The sequence below is a fragment of the Phaseolus vulgaris genome, chromosome 8 (assembly GCF_051622355.1).
Source record: "Phaseolus vulgaris cultivar YP4 chromosome 8, ASM5162235v1, whole genome shotgun sequence".
Taxonomy (NCBI): Eukaryota; Viridiplantae; Streptophyta; class Magnoliopsida; order Fabales; family Fabaceae; genus Phaseolus; species Phaseolus vulgaris.
This window is the reverse complement of record NC_143505.1, coordinates 43,138,980-43,155,110: the sequence shown is the minus strand read 5'-3', so window position 1 is coordinate 43,155,110 and position 16,131 is coordinate 43,138,980. Positions and strand designations below refer to the sequence as shown.

Below are 16,131 nucleotides of genomic sequence, written 5' to 3'. Positions count from 1 at the left end.
TAAAAGTAGTTAGCACCTAAGTATAAAGGTGCACGTAAACAATATGTTTTTTCTGTTATGATTATATGCTTTATGTTGAGATTATATTTTCAACAGTGAAAACTTTTGAAGGGATATCTATAAAAGGAGTTTGAGACCTCAAGTAAATGTACGCTGTTTCAGAATACTTAAGACTGAAACTGATTTGATATCTTGAATGCTGTTACTGACTTGATCGTTGGAGTGCGATCAACCGGTATAACCCCTTTGTTCCAGTGAAGCGACATCTCCGAGCAACAATTGAAGACAAAGCAGAGGAACTTGTCCTCCAAAGTCAATTGACGAGAACAATATTAAATTGTATTATTTAATATTTGTATTATCATTTTTATAAAATTATATTACTTTAATGTAATAAAAATATAAATACAATTGGTAAAATGCGTTTTTTTACTAAAAAAATATTAAATATGTAAATATAATAGTTTATAAACTTAATCAAATGTCTCAACATTAAATCCTTAAAGTATGAACAAATAATATTTACGTCCATAGTAAGTTAATAACTGAAAATGGCATGCTTTTTTTTTACAAAAGTACAGTGATATTAACCATTTGACTAATCTTATTTTTTTACCCTTTAAATTATTTGTTATTTAGTAATTGATATTTTAGGATTTTAATTATTTGGGATAATAATAAGAGGTTCGGTAGCAGAAGTTTCCCTTCCATGTGATCCGCGGTGGTGTCTGTGACGCTCACGCGCAACTCCTTCGCTTTCCCCGTAACCCACGCATTTTTTCTAGCCGGTGAGCCTCGCCGGACGGCGATCGGAACTCTTCGCCGCCGATCGGCTCGGCATCGCAGTTCCATGGTGGCGTTGGCGATTGTTGCGGTTGGAATTTGAAAACTGTGCGTTTTGAGATTTGGCTTTTGCGTTGAAGAGAGGGAGGGGAACAAAATGAATGAGATTGGGAATGGAGGATTGAACAACGTGGAGATGGAGCACATTAGACGACACCACAGGCACGAGCCTGGGGAGAATCAGTGTGGCTCTGCGCTTGTTAAACATATAAGAGCACCGGTTCCTCAGGTCTTTCTTTTTATCCTTTTCTAATTATTTATCGAATATTTGTGTGTTAGTGTGACCCGGTACGGCGTTGGATGTGTGTTGCGAAGATTTTTTTCGTTTTCTGTATACATCAATGTGATCCGGTCGAATATTCGTAACCGTTATTGGAATATTTGAGCATCTATGTTTCCGTTTTTTTTTATTAATTCCTTTTAACGGTTTTGCTGTTTTGAGTTTGATTTAGGAGGAATTGTTTATTGTTTATTTATTTGGAGGGATAAATAGTAGTTTGGATGTGGGGTGTGGGGCTGATAGTTATGCTTCAATAGTTGTTCTTTGAGAAAAAAAAAAGACAGCGTGATTCTAGTGAGATGTTTATTCCAGACCTCATTCTTCATCCTTCCAGGGAGCAGTTACAGTTCATTAATTCAGACCGATTAATGCTCTTCTTAGTCTGTTTCAGCAAATAAGTTTCAATTACATTTTTAGAAGTATCAATTCCGAGTCTTTTAGCTTTTGTAAAATCAGTGGTACAACTTTCGTTTCTTCTATTGAACAGATTCATTGCTGATGTTTTTACCTTTTTAGAGGGGGATTTGCAAGTGGCAAGGTTCTTTACTTTCAGCATTTCAGACAATTGAGAGTTAAATCAGCTTATAATGTATTTAAATCTATTAGCAACCAATAATCTAGTTAATGATTTTACTGAATAGAAAGAAAATAACAAGAAATGGGAGAGCTCTCTCCTCCAAAGGTTTTCCGCTTTAGAAAAAGCATAATGCTCAATCTACAAAATTATCATTCTTCTCGCCCTTCTCCTTCTTCCCCTATTTGTATTTCACTAAGACCTTAGTAACTAAGTCATTAATATTCCAACTATCGCAACTAATTTTTCTTCTCCGTATATCCTAACAATAAACTCTTCCTAAAATCAACCTTGTCCTCTCAAGATTGGAATAGTGGAAGCTTGATCCCATGACTCATTTACATCAGTGTGATCTTCATCTGCTCTTCCTAAAAGCATTTGTGATACTTTCCTATCATAATCATAGGAAGGGAACACACTGGCTACTGCATGCATATTAAAGTTTGGAGGCTTGGGTGGTGGTGGCATGAGGGTGGATTTTGTATAACAACCTTTGAACCTTTTTTTGTGTTGGTTCCATAGCTCTTCACAAAGCATCTATAATACCCAGTATGGCCAAGGAATCCTTTAAAACCTTTTATATTTTGGATATAGGCCACAACCACATTGCTTCAACTTCTTTGGATCAGCTGCCACCAAGGTTTTCAAACTTGAGAGAGTCTATGTAGACTCGTGGAAGCCCCGTAAACTCGTAAGAGGACGAGTTTACTTTATAAGAAAAAAATATTTCACTAATATAATTAATCAAAGTAATTAAAACAAATAAGTCCACAACATTAAAATAACTACATTTAGTAATGAATGATAATTATATAACTTTGAAGTACCTCAATAAATAAGTTCATACAAATATTACAAACATTAAGCGGTTAAAGTCATAGAAATTAAATAACTAGACAAATGTCAAGTTTCTATGTCCAATCCTTTAATGATATCATCCTCTCCTCCAGTTGCACTTGGATTGCCCCTAGTTGAATTTGGTCCACTACCAGACATACCTTAAAAGACCATGAATTTAAAAAATGAAATATTTTTAAATTAGAAACAAAACTTAATTGAAAATAAAAAATAAAAATGTTCACAATTTGTATATATGTACTGCTCCAATGTGCCAAATTAAAAAAATTCCTAATTATAAAATTCCCTCAACCTGCAATCTCCCAAATTAAAAAAAAATCCCAATTATAAATTTTCACTAATTTGTAGATGCACCCCAGTTAAAAAAAACCCGGAAGTGTCATGTTTTCTCTTAAAAAGAAAATTGCAGATACACCCTACTCTGCCCATTTAAAAAGAAAACCTTGCAACTATAAACAAAACATAGCACCAGCAACATGACATGCCTCTACATTATTTTATGGCCATCACCAACCTCAATCGAACATGAATTTGTATGCACGATTGGTAATTGGAGTTTGTTTACTAGTTTGAAATAAAGTTGAGTTGCTCCAGAATCAATTAATACCACCACCTTATGACCCAACACATGATCCCACACCTTAAAAGATCTTCTACTTGTGAACCTCATTATCATGTGTTGGGATAATTGTGTTTCCTATTGCTCCTCTTCAGTAATTCCAACCTCTATATCTAGACCTTCCTCCTTTTCTTTCTCTTCTAAAATCCTCATGACATTGAGTTTCTTGTTCTCAAAAACATTATTTAAATAATAGTTTTCTTCACAACTAAAGCAAAACTCCTTTTTTAATCATCTCCCATTGTTCAAAATGCATTAACCTTTCAAAATTTGCTCTATTGTGCCTCTCACTGATTGCCTTCACTTCATTATTGCCATCCTGAAAGTGGATTGAGAACTATTGAATGTAATGGGCTTAGCCCATAGTTTCTGTTATTTAGTTATGTTAATTAGCTATTATTTCTATCTATAAATAAACAACCCTATGTGTGTACTTTACACAAAGAAAATAATCCTATATTTATTTTCTTTATTCTTAATATGGTATTTAGAACACAAGGTCAGGGTTCAATTTTTATTCCGGTGAACCCACTGTTCACCGAGTTTTCTAGACACCGTCACCGCTGTCGCTGTCGCCATTGATTGGGCTGCAACACCATCATCGTCTGACTCGCCTTGGTCAGGCAACCACCATGATGCAGTGATCGTGATGATCTGAGCTCCGACACGCCTCTCCTTGCTGCAACACCGTTGTCGCAATCGCCGTGTTGTCCTCTGGATCTACCCTGGTCATCCTAATCGGAGCTCGTTTGATTGTTTTATAGGATTTTTTATTTTATTTTCTCTCTCCTCTTCATCTATAGCTTCTTTCCGTGCCACTATGCTTGATGTGAATGTTTATCTTTCCATTGACAAATTGGATGGAACTATTTATGACATTTGGGTATCGGATATTAAATTATGGCTTGAGTCAAGGTTATGTTGATCATCTTACCCATTGTGTTCCCAAAACTGAAAATAAGGTTTTCCATTGGTTGAAAATTAATGCTCAATTATGCATTGTTATTAAATCTACCATTACTCAAATTTGTTGTTCTTATGAGACGTTTTCAGAAGTTTGGGAACAGGTAAAATTATTATACACCAATGATACTTAATATCTTTATGCTATGTGTCAAAATCTTCTCACAGTTGTTGTTCCCAAACGTCTTGATGGTACAATGGCTGAATATTTGGGTAAACTTCATGTTCTTTATGATTTTAATTTGTTATTTTCTCCTGCCTCCAGTCCTTCTCAAGAACTAGAGCAAAGGTCTAAGTTCTTCATGTTATTGAGCTTGCATGGACTTCCTGATGATTATTCTCATGTATGTGATCTTATTTTGGGATCTACTCGTGTCCAATTTTACTTCCACTTGTTCTACCATTTTACATGTGCCAGGTAAAAACACCACTAATATACCTACTCTTGTTGATGACACTTCTACTTTAGTCTCTTAGTGATGACTTTCCTATGAGCTCTTCTTGGATTTTTGTTGAAGATGGTGCGAAAGCTTAATGGAAGAGATGAACAAGGTCCTCTTAAGAGGTGTGGTGACCTTGAAGGTGCATGAAGAGTGTGGAAATGGGGAGGTTCGGCCAGCCCCTTTGAAGGTGGTGAAATGAAGATTAAAACCTAGAAGCTAGGCAAGGAGTAATGTATGGCACTAAATTGGCAGCATAACAATACTCTATTCAATCTTCCAAATACATGAGCCAAACCCTCTTATTTATAGTGTTTAGAGGGCTGGAAATTAAAAAGAAAGTGGAGGGAAATTCAAATGAGAAGCATTTGAATTTGGAGCCAATTCCTAGTCACAAGGAAAGTGTGACTTGGTTTCATTTTTTTGGCACCTCCTAAATTTACACCTACACCTTCTTTTTATGTCACATGGAAGGTGTGGCTTAGCTTTATACATTTGCACCTCTTATATTTATATCTACACCTCCCTTTATGTTCTACTAAAAATACTCAAAAGTAATTACAAAAGAAACACATCCAATGATGCTTAGTTGGCCCATATCTTCTATTTGTTGGGCTTGAGCTGAAGCTTGAACTTGTATTTGGGCTTGGGCTTGGGCTTTTTCTATCATGGGCTTGGGCCTCTTCCATCACTTAGCGTAATGAATGCACTCGCCCCAACAAGTCAGGAAAAGGGCTTTAACAGGAATTTGATGATCAATATCTTTACTAGATGGAATACATATTTGTTATTGAAAAGCTTCTGCAAACTAACATATCCTACAATTGTTCCCTTTATTCTTTGGACGTATCTTCTCTAATTTTGTAATTTGTATTTTTTCCATCCCCCACAAAACTGATATCTCCACCTCTCCTCTGACTATTTTCTTTCAGACTTCAAAGATATCATCAGTTTAGATAAATTTTATTATCTCCTTTAATAACAATATTCTGACCTTGGTGCATAAAAGACATTTGCAATTCCTTCTAATTCTGTTTAACCTCCCCTAAAGTCACTAACCATGCTACACTTAAAATCGTATCCATTAGTAATATCCAAAATCTGTTATGGCGGTGCCATGCCAAAAATCGATGGTGGATTTACAGCTTGTCGCCACAATATGGTGGTGGCGATGCAGGTTTCTCATGGTGGCTCATTGTTTCCGCTTTTTGCATCAGAAAATGTTAATGCAAAACGAAGAATGTGAAAAAGGTAGAGAGGCACACAACTCCCATCTGAAAACAATGGAGGAAGATATGCAATAGTGTATGAGAGAAACTCTAATGTGCAATGGTGCATGAGAGAAACCCTAATGTTCTATCTGTTTTGTCTTTTCTTATTCTCTCGTCGGGTGATTTGCCCAATTGTTCATTTTGTTAAAAGAAGTTGGGCCATACTCGGTCCAATGCAAACATTATAATTTGACCTAATACCCTACCCACATTACAACAACCTCTCCTTTGTTGTTCAATCTAGCTACTGCTTGGCGTTGGCGCTACCATTTTCCGCTGTTGACACTTTTGTAATTTTTAAATTATTTGTATGTATATATTGTTTTTCTTCTGACCACAATGCTTCCATCATAACCTGTTGTGCTTTCTGTTAAAATTTTGTAAAGGATTTTGGGGTTCCCCAATATTTTCCATTATCCGATATTGATAATAGTGACATCCACTCTCCCAACTCAAACAAGAAAAATTTACCTTTCATCACATATGTACCCATTTGTATCTCTAAGTTCTTGCATTTACCATCCCCCAATCTAACGTAATGGGGTTTTGTTGGATCAATTTCAAGACCAATACTTCTTGGCCATATAATTCCCCTTTAAGCTTCAAAGTGTGAGATTGGGTAAATCCTCCTATTGTAAGTTCCCTAAGTTCCATTCATTAGCAATTCACCTCATTCCCTTTGATTTCCTTTTGTCTACTTATCTCTACCTCGTCTTGCTTTGTTCATCTGCAGCCAAGATGGTCACATTTAACTTCGTTTATGGGTAACGATGTGATTGGACATCAAAGCCTAAGGGCATGGGAGGAGGATCATTACCAAGAGCCAATTCATGGCTTAAGTTGACCCATGAGGAGAGGAAGGCTTAGAAAGGCCCATGAGACCAAGATAGTCAAAATCGAGATCTTACTTAGGATCGGAAAGATAAACATGAATCGTAAATCGAAAGATCGTAACACGAATCATAAGGTCTTACAAATTTTATGAAATTCATAATTGAACCTTATAATATATAAAAGGGAGGAAGAAAGAAAACTGCACTTTGAAATGCAGTGCATGTACAGAGGGAAATTAAATAGAGGAGGGAAGGGGAGAGGAGAGCAAGAGTCATGACTGCAGTGGGGAAGTTGAAAGGAAGGAAACAATTAATGGCTTAAAAAAATTAATTATGTTGGAGAAGTTATGTTTTCACTAAAAAATTAAAAATTTCACTGTGCAGTTTGTGGTTCTTTTCACTGTGCAGTAAGTGGGTTCTTTTCACTTATTTAGGCTTTTTATTTAATTGAGCTCATCTGCTACTGCTGCCTTCGTCATAAACAGAAAGAAACCCTAATATCGACTACCCTATCTGCTGCTGCCACACCACACCCACCTTTTAGCCACCGTGCCGCACGCCGTCGCGACATTGTAAGCGTTGTCGTGCTGCCGTAACGATGTAAGAAGCGCTGCATGTGGCGATTTCCAGCATTGCGAAACTCGACAATCCCACGTGAATTGCAATTTGCAACTCTGATCCCACGCGATCTGCCAGAATTGTATTATTTTGGTGATCGCAGATCGACACCACGACTATATATCGTAAAATCGTACGATCTGACGATGCAACTCGCGATTTTGATTACCATGCATGAGACATTGCAACGCCTAGGTTTCTCATCTTTGGCAGCCCGACTAAACACTTTTTAAGAGACTATCCGAATGACATGTATAACATGCTTGGAGTATTAAAATAAAACTATTAATATTTTATTTGGAATTAGGATTCGAACCCAGAATCTGTTAGAATTTGTTAACATACCCACCGTTACAAATCACCTCTTCTTAGAACATAGGATTGTATTTTCTTTTATTTACTTACAAACGAGGCAAAACCTACAACTAAATTTGTTTTTATACCTTTTTCGAATTTAAAATGCGGGATTATCAAGAATTCACCAATTCTTGTGACAATCGTCCATAGAATTATCAAACCTTATTTGTGTTATCTTCCTCTATCTTTGTTTTTGTTGTCACGCTTTCAATTCCTAATTTCCTATTTTAATTGATTCCAATCTCTAACCCTAAGTTTTCTACTTGTGTCAATTCCAGTGTTGTCAATTGCGGTTGAAGAAGTTTTGTCTGATGTGTTGTGTATAGAATATTACTAGGTTTAATTGGGTTGAGTATGACATGGTCCAATTTAATTTAGGGTTTTCTGCCGTTATTAGGTTAGCACTATAGCCTTTTATTTGGGTTGGGTATGGTATGGCCCTATTCTTCTTAGAGTTTTGTTGTTGCAATTTTTGTTTTTACATAGACCACCTAAGTCATGTTGCTTGCTGTATGGGTTATTATTATGTGGCCCAATGCATTTTAGGTTAGCTTAGTTCAAAATGTTAGGGTTCCTCACTCACACAGAACATGACTGTTGTCGCACACCATCATCGGTGCTACCCATTCTCATCGTGCCTTACGTCGCCACCGCTCAACCTCCTTCTCTCCTTTTCCGCTATCTCCGTTCACCGTAAGCATCCCATGATGCAGAAAACGACCTACATGAAAAACCCGCATCGCCACCGCCATATTGTGGCGACACTCATTAAATTTACCATCGGTTTCCACAATGGCACTGCCATAACCGATTATTGATAACACTGACAAGGTTATCAGACTCAAGAGTCTACTCAGACTCGTGGGAGGTTTGTAAACCCAACTCGTAAACCCGACTCGTAAGAGTCTACTTCACATAAAATATTTAACAAAAAAATAATAATTCATGATACCAATTTCATAATATTAAAATAAACAACTTCATACCCCAACAAAATAACTAAAAGAAACAAAATGTTATCAATTTTAAAAGTCTCATTCATCTAATCCTCTAAGGAAATTATCTCGAAGATCTTCATGATCATCTCTATCATCATCTCCATCTTCATCTTCATCTGCCAAAAATCTTTAAAAAAATCATTTAATCCCTAGTCTGCCCAAAAATCCACAATCTATCCAAAAAATTCCAAACCCTAAAACCTAAAAATAACCTTAATTTAAAAATCTCTAACCCTAAATCCTAAACCCAATTTTAAACACCATAAACCCAATTTAAAATTAACCCTACATCCAATTTAAAATACCCTAAATCCAACCTAGAACAGCAGCAACAAATACTTCTGCGGTGATTCGCAAGTGGCGCGCGTCGCAGTGCGACGGCGATGATGTGCGGCGCAGTGCGATGACGAGGCTGCACGGTTCAACGACGGTGCGCGGTGCGGTGTGACAACGACAATTAGGAAGATGGCACCGTGAACGTGAGGTATGGGAACCAAGGAAACCCTAAAATCTAACCTAATGTTAATGAAACACCGTTTTGAGCCTTTTTTTTCTAAACTCGGTGACTCAAGTTTAAGGGTTAACCATAGGGTTTCATAACCTTGAATACTGGTCAATTCTTTTTGGAATCTTGTCATGATGTCCAAGTGCATACACTCTTGCATGCCAAAAGTGATGGAAAACCTTTTAACCACAACATCCACAGAATTAGGAGGTTGAAGACCTAGAAGTTTATCCAAGACCTTACCAGCAAAATGGGCCTAAATGGGCCTTTATCTGCCCTTTGTGGGCCCAATAAAGAGGACAACTCAGGATTAAGAAATGTACAGAGCAACTGGTAGAAAACCTTAAGTCATGGAACAACAACTATAGCTTTGGTCAAGAGAATACAAGAAGACTGGGACACAACTGACCTCAGTGGGCCCGAATTCTTATCATCATTGTTAGACTTTAGTTTGTATATGTGTAGAGTAAAATGGGATTTCATGGGCCATGTATTGGGTCAAGTAGTATAGAATAATTGGATCTTGTAGTTGGACCAAGAAGAATAGGATTTTGGGCTTGTATTTGGGCTTATAGTAGATTAGGGTTTGAGAAGCCTATCTAGGGTTTCAATTAGGCTGCTTCAAGCCCAAATTGATAGCTTGAAATCTCCATGGATTGACTTGGTTCTTCAAATGTAGAATGGAGTGGCGGAAGCAATGAAGTATGGAGGACAAGGAGGAGCTGCAAAGAGCTCCTCCTTGGAGTGCCGTGAGGAGTATGGAGAGTGATAGGTTAGGCCTAATCACTTGGAGATTATGAGAGAGATCAAACAAGGTGTCTACCCTAGAGAGGGGAGAGCTTTGTTTGCAATATTGGCAGCATAACTCTAATATCTGATATTTTCTTTACATGTAATTTGCCACTTATTTATATTGGAAGGGGTTGAACATTTTGGAGCCAAAATTTGAAAAATTCAAAATAAAGCTTTCCAATGAGAAGGTGCCATGTGGACTCATGCTTTCCATGTGTAGCTCACACCTTCCATGCTAAATCCCCTCCACTCCTAGGCTGTCATGAGGACGTCCATGTGCTTCTTGTCATGGTAATTTTCGTCTTATATGACATTTTATGGTTACATTGGACTCAAAGAAGCCCAATTGTAACCCTAACTAGTCACTTCTAACCCTAGCTAGACATATTCTACTATTGGTCCAAATACAAGCCCAAAAACCTATGCTACTTGGCCAAAATATTTGGCCCAATTATTTTATGCTACTAGGCCCAACACATGGCCCATGAAATCCTAAACTTTATACAATTTATTTAAGCTAAAGCTTGACTCAAAAATAATGTTGACTAGTCAGCCGAAACTTAGTCTTGTGTTCTTTTGACCAAAATTCTAGTTAATGTTTTGATGACTTAGAGGTCTTCTTAGATATGCTTTGTACATTTCTTCATCCTAGAGTTGTCTTCTTGATTGGGCCTACAAAGATAAACAAAAGTCCGATCAGGCCCATATTTGAAAGTAAGTCCATAAACAAACTCTAGGTCTTCATCGTCCTTATTATGTGGTTGTGTGTGGGTGGACGGTTGCCATCACAAATGAACCCTTTTCCGTCCAAGCATTAAGTGAGGGCGCAAGATGCATGAGGGACATGTAGAAAGCATGAGTGGATACGTGTCACCTTCTCCACTCATGTGTCAATTGGGTTTTGAATTCAAATTTTTCCACCTCACTCTCCTCCAAACGGACGTCCAAGAAGGCTATAAATAGGAGTGCTCCCTTCTTGTAAATTTTAACTTGGAATTAGTAATGAAATGTTGCTCAATTAGCCATTCAACTTGTTCCTAAGTTCTCTTTTGATTAGTCTCCTTCTAGATTTTTTCCTAGTGAGTTGGCTTCACCTATCACTTGCACATGATTTTCTCTTCTACTTCAAACACCGAAAACTCCTCTTGAGTTTTACAATGCTTTCGCACTTCAATTCTTTTCCAATCTCCATCCAAAAAAGAAACTAAAAAGAAGACTAAAAGAATAGGCTTCTATCATAAATCACCTTCCTTCATTATTTTCTTTTCACGTATTTTGCATATGAGGTGTTGCTCATTGAACCTCCTCTTGCAACAACTCTGCATTCTCCTTGATATGTTAGACTCGATGTTGCACCTAACAATTTTCCTCATACACTCTTGTAACCTTGAACATATTTCATAGCTTCTTCCACATCTCGGATTACCTCCATGGCTCAAGTAAGAAGATCGTTAGGATAATGTGGATGCACCATGCTCCCAATATCATGATGCAACCTAACCATAAAATAACCTAACATTCGTCCTCCGCATTGGGGTTAACTTGCGCAAACCAATAACTTAAATTCTTGTGTGTACTCTTCTACTTCCAATACGCCTCAATGATGACAATATTTCATATGTATGACCTCTAATTTTCTCTCCAAATCATCTTATTAAGGCTTCTTGAAAAACTCTTTTCAAGAAGGGTTCTTGGTTTTCCAATGCCATATTGATACCAGTCGACAACACTCCCTTCCATACTATCAAGGCCAATTTTAACCCTTTTGAAGACTTGATTTGTTGAACTTCAAAAAGAAAAACATTTGCCCTCGCAAGCTATCACCGTGGATCTTCCCCCTTCGAAGGAAGATAACTTTCTTGGTCCAAAATCATCTTGGTGCTTCTTTTGAAGTTGATCAACTTGATTTACATAGTTATCTTCCTCCACGGTCTTATTTTTCTGATTACTCTTTAACAACAATTTCTTAATATAATCAAGATTTGTGCTTCCTTCTTCCAACATCAATCCTTTCATGTTGACTAATTTCTCCAACATTCCACTCAATTCTCCATCATGATTAGATCTGACAGGTTGAAACATTTTGTTAGAAACCAAGAATTCAAAAGAAAAAGAAAATGAAAGTTTTTCACTAAGTAGAATGAAAAACATGAAATAGAAGAGCGCTCTCTCCTCAAAGGGTTTACCCTTCACGAAATTCTAATGCTGAATTTAAAAAATTAACTTCCTTCTCCCTCATCACCTTCCCCTACTTATATCTAACACCTTAAGTAACTAGCTCGTTAATATTCTAACTATCTTAATTAATTTCTCATCCTATATCTTAACAATTGTTACAAATCCCCTTACACCTACAATAAAGAAAAACCAAAAATCCTAAGTCACACACAATCCTCTTTAATGTAATAATAGTGGAATTGCAATACTTATTTATTATTCCACACTTTTTGCAAGACAAGGTTTCCTGGCTAGGAATGGCAAATAAACTTGCCCTTGTAGGAATTGCTTAAACCCGTCCTGATTTTGACGTCAAATCCTTGCATTGACTGGGCATGGGTAATACTCGATTTTTTAAATTGGGTATAGGAACAGGATGTGCATGTACATACATGCCCCATCCCTGTTCCTATTTTGAATTACTAAAACACCCTTAGTTTATTAGGTAACCTAGACAACTTATTTTCACTATTCTCTTTAGTCCTTTGTTTTGTTTGATTTGAAAAACCTTTCTTTTGCTACACAATTTTTCGTTCCCTCTCTTAATTGTTCAACTCATTCGATATCCATCAAATTCACCCAAATCTTTAAGGTACTCTCCTTATCATACCGGTACAATCTAGTTACGAACACGAGTTGTCAAACCGGCTTACAACTAAGGACCTATCAGAGTAGGTTCTCTATCACTAACAATGGGGATACGTATCATGTAGCCTTGTTATCTCTAACAAAAATCTCATCAATCCTTTTTGCAGAATATGGGTGTTTTATTAAAATAAAATGCACATAATTGCTTAAACTTTCCACCACCACAAGAATCACCTCATATCCTTTTGAATTTGGGAGCCCTATAAGGAAATCAATACTGATTTCTTCCCAAATTGATCTCGAAATAGGCAAAGTCTGCAACATTACGGCAGGGGAGACTGTTTGATATTGACTCCTCATACATAACAAGCTGCCACAAATTTGGTGATTGTTTCCTTCACACCTAGCCAAAATCAAGATTGTGCCATTATGTGATATGTTCTATAGATACTCGAGTAACCTCCCATTAGAGTTGCATGTAATTCATGTAATAATCTGGGAATCCATACCGAACTATATGATAAAACTAACCTCCTTTTAGAATTGAAAAGAGAAAGGAAGAAGGATTTTTATTGAATATTCTCCAAGGGTTTTTCCTCCACGAAGAGCTAAAGTTCCATTGACAAAAGTAACATCCTTCTCTCTCCTCGTCTTCCCCTATTTATATCTAACTAACATCTCAAGTAACCAACACGCTAATATTCTAACTATGTTAACTTATTTCCCTTCTCCTTATATCTAACAGAATCTCTGTTGAATCATCACAAATTTGTGTCAGATTTACAAATAAACATAAACACTACTGTTGGATTGGTAGGTTCAATCAGGACACACTATTAGTTTTGTTTCTGCAGAAATGTATTACAATAGTATAGTTGAATGGTTACCTTTCTAAGTGAAGATTAACCACAATTCAAAGTGAACATAATTTTTTTCCATTTTCTCGTCCTCAGCTTCTGAATCTAGAGTTTCATGTGCTTTCAGACAGTGTTTTTTTCAGTCCTGTATAATGCGGAAACACTTTTTCTTTAAGATTGCTAATATTTATGCTAAGCTGTCACCTACCATGTCTGCTTGAAATTGTTTATTTATTGTGCATAGATTTTCTTTCTCTAGGTATGGTCCTTGGTGAGGAGGTTTGATCAACCACAGAAGTACAAGCCATTTGTGAGTAGATGTGTTGTAAGGGGAAACCTTGAGATTGGGAGTCTGAGAGAAGTCGATGTTAAATCAGGGCTTCCAGCCACTACAAGTACAGAAAGATTGGAACTCCTCGATGACAATGAGCATATTCTCAGCATCAGGATTATTGGTGGTGATCATAGACTTAGGGTATGAATACATCCTTACAACGTAGCTGAATTTTTTTTATTTGGAATTTAGTTTGCCTAAAATCTTGTGCTGGTGTGAATCTGGTTTTGTTCTTCTGAAAACTCATTTGTATCCCTTGAAGTGAGCACTCTTCTTCTCTGCATGTCCGTACTTTATATTCAACCTCGTCTGCCAATTTCATTCAATTGCATTGTGTGTGAGTTGAGTTCATCATCATACCAATTAGAAGGTATGAAAAATGCTGTTTTCTTTTTCTGGGCACTTAAAAAATCTTTAATTAGAAGCCTTTGTTGGATGAGTTGATGTATACATACATTCTAGTAATTGACTGAATGATTTGGTCTATACACACATTCTTCCAATAAATATGTAAGACACTTTCAGCTCTAACTAACATTACAAATGCTGGCATTTATTTGGAGGCTTGGGAATCATATTTGCTTATAAATTTGTCTTTCTCTTTCTGAAGATAACTTCACTCATTAATTTTGATGCATGTTGTCTTTTATATTAGACTCTGTTTTTTTAGTAGTTTTTTTTTCCAAATCAAAATATCAATGAAAGGTTAGCTGTTATTTGTTGTACTTATGGGTATAGTGGATTATTATTTCTTACAGAGATGGAGGATTACACAGCCTGATTTAATTTAAATGTTTCAAGCTCTGGTCAACCATTTAGATAACAGAAAGTAGCTAGAGTTATTTCAGTTCGGAGGTAATGAAATTATCGGGAAATTCCTTATGCTGGTTCTGGTTCCAATCCTGCGTATTATAATTTATGGTAGCATGTATAGAGTGAGTAGAATCTTCATTGTCAACCAGTTAAATTCCTCTTTCATGAACTAGAGTGAAAAAAACAAGTCAGGATGAGTAAATGGTGTGGAACTTAACTGTTATGAATGATTTGCTGTCTGTAATAACTGATGTATCTGTATGAGAGATGCAAATAGCATTGTGTCCAGCATGAGTAATTATATATATTTTGTATGGTTGGCCTTACTAAGAAGTTGGGCTAAATGATTAAACTATCTTATATTTCTGAGCTGACAAAAAATAAACTGTCCTAAGTTGTATCTTCTATTTTTCAGAACTACTCGTCTATCATGTCTCTCCACCCAGAAATCATTGATGGAAGGCCAGGTACACTGGTAATTGAATCTTTTGTGGTGGATATACCTGATGGCAACACGAAAGATGAGACCTGCTACTTCGTGGAGGCCTTAATAAAATGCAATCTCAAATCACTTGCTGATGTCTCAGAAGGGCTTGCTGTGCAAGATCGCACTGAACCAATTGATCGGATGTAGGAGATTATGTTCAGAAGTTGCTGAGAACTTGACTGCCATGGATGAAGCTTCAGTGGCTTTCCTATCTCGGAGGCTTAGGAGACCGACTGGCAAATATGCTCCTTTCATTAGCATAGAGTAGCAGTGTTTTTTATTCTATTTGCTCTGTTGATTATCCTTGTGATATATGCTGTTTACTCTCATTAGGAGTAAAAGAACAATATTTTGAGACAGGTGACTAAATCCAATACCATAACAGGTGAAGGACCAGGTGCTTCTCGAAGATGTTCGTGGTTTTTTTCTTTTCGTTTTCTTTTTTGTATATAGGTGGTGGTGAAACTTTGTCTAAAATTATTTTGATTGGTCAGCTGTATTTTCCAGAAGATTACATAATTACGGACTTCCAATTGCTTTGGTTCTTTGTTCTTTTCCCCTTTGGTACATACTCTAGTTCCTTCCGATTTACGACAAAAATGTCCTTAAATAAAAGTCTGGTGCGAATCAAAAAATACTTGGAACACTTTTTTAAATTTTGGAATTCTTTTTGGAATCCATTTTGAGATTGTTTATTTAATTTTTTTTTGAAATGTATTTTTGTATTCTGAGTTTGTATTTCTAGAACGAGATTTTTGATTTTCAAATTCGATTCCAAAATTTCATTTTTGGAACATAATCGATTTTGGATTTGTTTTTTCAAAAGTTTTCTGAATTTTGAACTTTTAAATTTGTATTGAAAGGTAATTTTGGAAGTTTTGAAA

At 36.4% G+C, this 16,131-nt stretch overlaps 1 protein-coding gene across 2 annotated transcripts; it reads left to right on the top strand.

The window, feature by feature from the left end:
* The first annotated feature begins 643 nt into the window (after positions 1-643).
* On the top strand, positions 644-15,792 carry LOC137824879 (abscisic acid receptor PYL8). Of its 2 annotated transcripts, XR_016514947.1 has the most exons (4): positions 669-1,072; positions 13,873-14,088; positions 14,706-14,802; positions 15,176-15,792. XR_016514947.1 is itself a non-coding variant. In XM_068630559.2 (3 exons), the coding sequence occupies exons 1-3, from the start codon at positions 941-943 to the stop codon at positions 15,392-15,394; spliced, it is 567 nt and encodes a 188-aa protein (XP_068486660.1). In that variant the 5' UTR covers positions 644-940; the 3' UTR covers positions 15,395-15,792. The 2 variants fall into 2 exon arrangements, 1 of the variants encoding a protein (XP_068486660.1); XM_068630559.2 differs by lacking the exon at positions 14,706-14,802 and having other exon boundaries at positions 644-1,072.
* The last annotated feature ends 339 nt before the right edge of the window (positions 15,793-16,131 follow it).

Bases quoted from the DNA above. Each gene is read 5' to 3' on its own strand.
- LOC137824879 (XM_068630559.2), top strand. From the start codon at position 941: ATGAATGAGATTGGGAATGGAGGATTGAACAACGTGGAGATGGAGCAC. The intron at 1,073-13,872 runs GTCTTTCTTTTT...TTCTTTCTCTAG, and splicing joins TAAGAGCACCGGTTCCTCAG to GTATGGTCCTTGGTGAGGAG. The intron at 14,089-15,175 runs GTATGAATACAT...TCTATTTTTCAG, and splicing joins GTGGTGATCATAGACTTAGG to AACTACTCGTCTATCATGTC.